Source organism: Piliocolobus tephrosceles, unplaced genomic scaffold (assembly GCF_002776525.5).
Source record: "Piliocolobus tephrosceles isolate RC106 unplaced genomic scaffold, ASM277652v3 unscaffolded_322, whole genome shotgun sequence".
NCBI lineage: Eukaryota > Metazoa > Chordata > Mammalia > Primates > Cercopithecidae > Piliocolobus > Piliocolobus tephrosceles.
This window is the reverse complement of record NW_022315643.1, coordinates 21,944-28,267: the sequence shown is the minus strand read 5'-3', so window position 1 is coordinate 28,267 and position 6,324 is coordinate 21,944. Positions and strand designations below refer to the sequence as shown.

At 34.9% G+C, this 6,324-nt stretch overlaps 1 protein-coding gene across 1 annotated transcript; it reads left to right on the top strand.

Annotated features, from left to right (window-relative positions):
* The first annotated feature begins 4,239 nt into the window (after positions 1 to 4,239).
* Positions 4,240 to 6,039, top strand: LOC113220064 (RNA-binding motif protein, Y chromosome, family 1 member B-like). Its single transcript, XM_026448665.1, has 4 exons — positions 4,240 to 4,327; positions 5,148 to 5,319; positions 5,379 to 5,455; positions 5,867 to 6,039. The coding sequence occupies exons 1-4, from the start codon at positions 4,240 to 4,242 to the stop codon at positions 6,037 to 6,039; spliced, it is 510 nt and encodes a 169-aa protein (XP_026304450.1).
* Positions 6,040 to 6,324: the final 285 nt, after the last annotated feature.

Here is a 6,324-nt window from a genome sequence, read left to right as displayed (position 1 = left end):
TAAAGATGTATTGTAAGAATGATTGAAATTGTATGATAGTTTCATTTTAAAATATTAATTAATATGCATTGAAATTACACATTTAAAAGAAAATTTAGTTTATTAATGTTGATTGTACTCAAAACATTTACATTCATTACACTTTAGAGTTTCTTATTTTGGGGCCCAGAATTTTATATAAAATGTATTATCAAAATATGATGGAATCTTGAAAACCTTCCAATAGGAAACAAGTAAGTAAGTCATTATTTTAGGATTGATCTTGCAACATTCGTTATTTGTGTATACACATGGAAATGTCGATACAAATATATTCCTTTGCCATTTTGATATGCATGATTTGTACATTGGCATGCCATAAAGCATTGGGCATTTAAGAAATCTGTAACTTCAGTTTCTCAAAAGAATCTGTGACTCAGGAAAAGTCTAAAAGCCACTGCTTCACAAATATCTTAGTATCTTTTTTTGCTGGAGGATGAGTCACTGAAAATGGTATTTATGAATGATATACTCAATAGGAATGAGGGGGTCAATTTTTACTTAAAAAAAAAAAAAACATGTATTAAAAAAATTGGGGCAGTTGTATCATCCATTAGCCAACCTTCAAAAATCTAGTATTTATTTTGAATTTTAATAATCAAATGTATAATTCACTGGATATGTTTTCTAAAGTTGAAATTGCAGTGTTTGCTCCATTTTAAGGTACATAGGTTCGCGATATTTTTTTCTCAATTGATTTTGAGGGTGAAGATTAATACTACTCTGCCATGTAAGAGAATATGCATTTTCTTATCTGTGACACACCTAGAGCAATAGAATATATCTACATTTTTTGTAGGTATTTGAAAGTATTTTTTATTATTTAATATGCAATTCTTAAGGATTTTTAAAATTGAGCATAGCTTAAGTTAAAAATTAATATTTTATAATGGGTTTGTAAGAATTGTATGATATGATAGAAATTTTATAGATAATGTATTTTCTGAGGTGTCATTTTTCAATTATTTGAGTTTCTTTAAATGGAATTTGGTGTACTCTTATGATACATTCTGAAAAAGCTTTCCACATACCAAAATTATATGAACAATAATATATTTTTCTTCTAATATATTTTTTCTTTATCTAGATTGTGTTTATATATGTAACTGATTTTTGCTCTCTCTTCACTCTGCATTTATCCTACATCTCTCTCTCTCTCACCAGTATAAAATGATTCCTGTGTTATTTTTTAGATTTTCTTCTGTTGCCAGGTTGGAACGCAGTGGTGCAATTTCAGCTCACTACCATCTCCGCTTCCCAAATTCAAGCGGTTCTCCTGCCTCAGGCTTCCGTGTAGCTGGGATTACAGTTGTGCCCCAAGAGGCCCAGTTAATGTCTGTATTTTTAGTAGAGATGGGGTTTCACCATGTTGCCCAGGATGGTCTTGATCTCTTGACCTTAAGATCCGTCCACCTCAGCCTCTCAAATTGCTGAGATTAACAAGGGTGAGCCCTGTGCACACCCACTTTCTAGGTTTTCTGAAAGAACTTTTATTGTTTGTATTGCACTAATTTGGTATAGAAATATTAAATTTTATTAGTTTAGACATGTGAATTTGTAAGATTATCATATTTAGGAAATATTTATAAACAACTAAAACAGCCACTTAAGACTGAGTGGTGTTACTTAACTAAATATATATATATATATATATATATAATGTATTTAATATGTATATAATTAATATATATATATATATTAGCACAGAAGATGGTGGATACACTCTTGATCTTAACATGACTTACTCGAGGGCACCATTTCCACTTAAAAAAATGTCCATCTTCAAGAAGTGGAGTTCCTCTTCCTAAAAAATCTGCTCCTTCTGGACCGGCCGCGGTGGCTCATGCCTGTAATCCCAGCAGTTTGGGAGGCCAAGCCGGGCGGATCACGAGTTCAGGAAATCGAGACCATCCTGGCTAACAGGGTGAAACCTGTCTTCACTAAAAATAAAAATACAAAAAATTAGCCGGGCACGGTGGCGGGCCCCTGTAGTCCCAGGTACTCAGGAGGCCGAGGCAGGAGAATGGCGTGAACCCGGGAGGCAGAGGTTGCAGTGAGCCGCGATTGGGCCACTGCACTCCAGCCCGGGCGACAGAGCGAGACGCTGTCTCAAAAAGAGAGAGAGAGAAAAAATCCGCTCCTTCTACTGTGGTAAGAAGCAATAGTGGGATGGGAGGCCAACGTAAATGCTACCTAATGGAAAGAGAGGTTTTTTTGGTATGACTAAAAATAAGCTCTTTTAACTAGATGCTTCACTTTTAGTACAAGAAACAAAATAGTAGTGACATACACATGGTCATATTTACTAATTGAAAGCTTTTATTGTAATTTCTGTGTCACTAGGTTAATTTCAGATTCATGATGAGGAAACACTTGAGCTCCTAATGATAAATCAAAGAAGTGATTACACACTGAGGCAAACATTAGTTTTAATCCTGTGTTTGCTAGAAAATTCCTCTTAATTTTTCTTAAAGTTCCTGGCCCTATACTTTGATGGTAGGCTTGTCAATCTAACGAATATTCAATTTCATAGGTCCCTTGGTAGTAGTCCCCCAGTGTAACAATCTAAAAATTGTTCAGTTTCTTTGTTGATTGCAGTCTTGTTCTCACCAGGTCAGAGTGCATTGGTGAGATAGATGATGGCTCACTAGGGCCTCAGATTCCTGGGCTCAATCAATTGTCCTGTTTCAGCCTCCTGCATTGGTATAACTACAAGTATGCACCACCACACATAGATAAATTTGTTTTTCTTTTTTCTATACTTTTGTAGTGACAAGATCTTACTACATTGTCATGGCTGACATTAAAGCCCTGGGCTCAAGCTGTCCAGCTGCCTCAGCCTTCCACACTGGCGCACAGTGTGAGCTACTGTGCCTGGCCATCCAGGTTCTGAGACCTCAATAATGTTTATGTACAAGGCATTCTTACTAGTTATGTGAGGATTCTAATAACTAAAAGAACATTTTGCACGTAAGAAATCACTGAGCTTAAATAATATTTAATAATAAAATTAAGGCTTGAAAGGTAGACTTGAAGGACTCCAGCATTTTTAAGTTAAGTGGATACCACAAAAGAGCAGAACTGTGAAATATATGGGGCTGTAAATTACTCATTAAAATTATACAGGGATGTTGATACCTTAACACAAGATCCTCAGTGTAGGACTTGAAATTATTTGAGGAGATAATTTAGTTTTAAGCAGCATGAGCTGAACGGTAGCATTGACTAGAAGTCATGTTTTTGAGAAGCGTAAGATTGCAGACTGAACAGAAGAAAGCAAGACAATAAAGTAACAGTTCTTAGCAAAGAAATTTAAGCAGAACAAATTAAAATTCTTACCTAGCCCTCCATCATAATATGGAGGAAACTGAACACTGTCATGTTCAATTTTACATTTCACATTTGGGTATTTGTGAAGTATTTATTGATTTCAGAATATACAAGCCAGCACATTTCCTTTAGAAGACTAGCCAGAGAACAATAGGTGAAAGACTGACCTCTACAAATTAGCATGTGAAGAGTATGTTAAAGGAGGAAGTTTTCTGGTTTTGAAAGAGGTACAATCTTGTAATGACCCCTTTAAGAGTATTGCTAACTGTAGTTAGCAAAAGTAAATATTGGCCATAATTAGAAGAGCTGCACTAGCACATTTTGTCAATATTTAAGATAGAGAAAAACTCTCAGAAATAAAGGAGCACTCTTATGTACAAATTTAGAATGCAGTCACTCACAGGTAGCAATATTTGTGAGTGTGAGATGGATTGAACAACATAGAAAAATTTACCTTCTTCAACTGAGAAAGGACAACATATGCAAACTGTATATTGAATGAAAAGTTTGACGGTTTTACGTGTTTTCCCTGAGTCATTAGTAGCTATCAGTAATTCATATGAAAAGAAAAATATTAAATAACTAGTTATTAACAATTAAAACTGAACTTTTAGTTGAGAATTAATGTCTGCCTTCAGCTTCATTAGAAGAACTGGCTGTGTGGAGCCATGGAATTATCCAAACCCAGAAGAAATATTTAAGTTGTCATGAATGTCTAGTATTTAGGGAAAGAAGAATGGAGTCATACAAGGAATGATTTTAAAAAGTTGTTTTAGAGGAGAAAAAAATCATTTTTCAGATTTTGTGTTCTTTATATAATATTTAATCATTTTAACACTAAATGTCCCATGTAAGGTGGATGAGAGAATTATGGAGATCCTCCACGCAGAGAGCCACTCTCTCCCTGGAGAAATGACCATGTGTCACCAAGAGATCATGGTAATGCAACTAAGGACAGGTAAAGGAAAAATAGAAAAATAGTTGACTTCTGTTGTGGTGATGAAATTCTCATAACAAAATTAAACATTTTAAGGTAACTAGTTAACTGGCATTTAATACGTTCTGTGTTATGCAACAACTACCTCCATCTAGCTCCAAAACATTTTCATCACACCAAACTACAATTCCACTACCAGGTAAGCAGTTCCTTGCGTTTTCTCTCTTCTCTCAGTCACTAGCAAACAACAATCTGTTTTCTGCCTCTGAACTTACCTGTTCTGGGCATTTTATGTCAATGGGCTCAAACACTACGCGACTTATAACTGTCTCCTTTCATTTGCATGATGCCCTGAAGGTTCATTTACATTGTAGCACTTCTTTCCTTACACAAACTGCTAACCCATTGTTTTATTTGGGTTGTTCCCACCACAGTATTTCTATATACAAATATTTGTTTGGGCACACTTATTCAATTCTCAGTATAGATGAGTGGACTTGCTTGGTCCTATGATAATTGTTTTTATTTTCTTGAGGAACCACCACATTTCTTCATAGTAGCTGCATTGTTTTCCATTCTAGCTAGCATTGTATCACGTTTCCAAATTATCTACATTCTCTCAAACACTTGATATTTCCTACTTTTTAAAATTTATTACCATTCCAGTATGTGTTAAGTATGGTATCTCATTTTGGTTTTGAAATGCATTTTCTGAATAACCATTATTGTTTGTTCCATGTGCTTTTTGAGCACTTGCATATTTTATTTGGAGAAATATCTGTTCAAGTGTTTTACCCTTTATTTTGTTTAAGTTATAAATTAGTTATGTTTTGGATACTAGAAGCTGATAATTTAAAATCTGTTGCTTTAACTTATACAAGCAGGATTCATACAAGTTCCCAAGACACCAGGTATTATGCTCCACCACCTAGAGATTATGGATACTATGATTATGGTCCTTCTAGTAGAAGTGAACAATCCTTTGGAGGAAATGGGTACTATAATATTTTCTGGTTTTGTCAAAGAGATTTCTTAAGTTGTTCTGGTTGACAGGAAACTGTTTTAAATATAGTGAATGTGATGGCTACTGTGGGGATCATTCTGAACATCCAAGTAGACATTCTTACAGAGATGCATATCAGAGTTATGGTAAGTATCCGGGTTTCATTTGTAGATTATAGTGTTTTATTTAATAGACCAGATCATTGCTTTAATATAATTTTAAGGACAATCATAAAGAAAAAATATAACATGTTTAAACACAGAATTGGTAACAGTATAATGCATAGTGAACATGTAGGTGAGAATTTCAGTTCATTTTCAGAAAATGTGACTTAATATTTATTTTAAAATAAACTTTCTTATGCTTTGAAATAGTATTCTTATACTTCTTTGACATAAAATCTTTTGATTATTTCGGGCATAATAGTATACTGTCAACAAAGACAGAGGAAAGCAGAATTTTCCAAATAGTACTTTAACTGAGACATGCATTAATGATGCCATTAAAAATGTTTAAATGTAGTTCATTATAAGTTCTATATTTTATCAGCCTTGCAGGGACCTCTCACGGTGGACCACCTGCACAAGGACCTCAAATGAGTTATGGTGGAAGTCATCACTATGATTATAACAGTATACGAGATAGATACGGCAGAAGTCAGGAGAGTTACTCACGGAGCTGTGGTGTTGTGTATTCCTCTGGTCATGAGCACGGTGGCAGAAAAGAATGAAGAAATCTACCTTCTGTGGATAGGGTGCACCCTGCTCTTCCTGAAGGATATGGTAGCTTAAATTATGGGGCTTCTACAGGAAGTGGTAGTGGAAGTCGATGTGAAAAAGGATATTGAAGCAGATATTAAAGGAGATATTAAAAACAACACTTACCTTGGTACTCAGGAGACTGAGGCAGGAGATTTGCTTGCACCCAGGAGGCAGAGGTTGCAGTGAGCCAACATCTCATTATTGCACTCCGGCCTGGACAACAAAGCAAAACTGTCTCACCAAATTGAAAAAAA

What these genes read in the sequence shown, in the direction of transcription:
- LOC113220064 (XM_026448665.1), top strand. Translation starts at nt 4,240, where the DNA reads ATGGAGATCCTCCACGCAGAGAGCCACTCTCTCCCTGGAGAAATGACC. An exon ending in GGGTACTATAATATTTTCTG is followed by an intron (nt 5,320 to 5,378) that starts GTTTTGTCAAAG and finishes TTTTAAATATAG; the next exon opens with TGAATGTGATGGCTACTGTG. An exon ending in AGATGCATATCAGAGTTATG is followed by an intron (nt 5,456 to 5,866) that starts GTAAGTATCCGG and finishes TCAGCCTTGCAG; the next exon opens with GGACCTCTCACGGTGGACCA.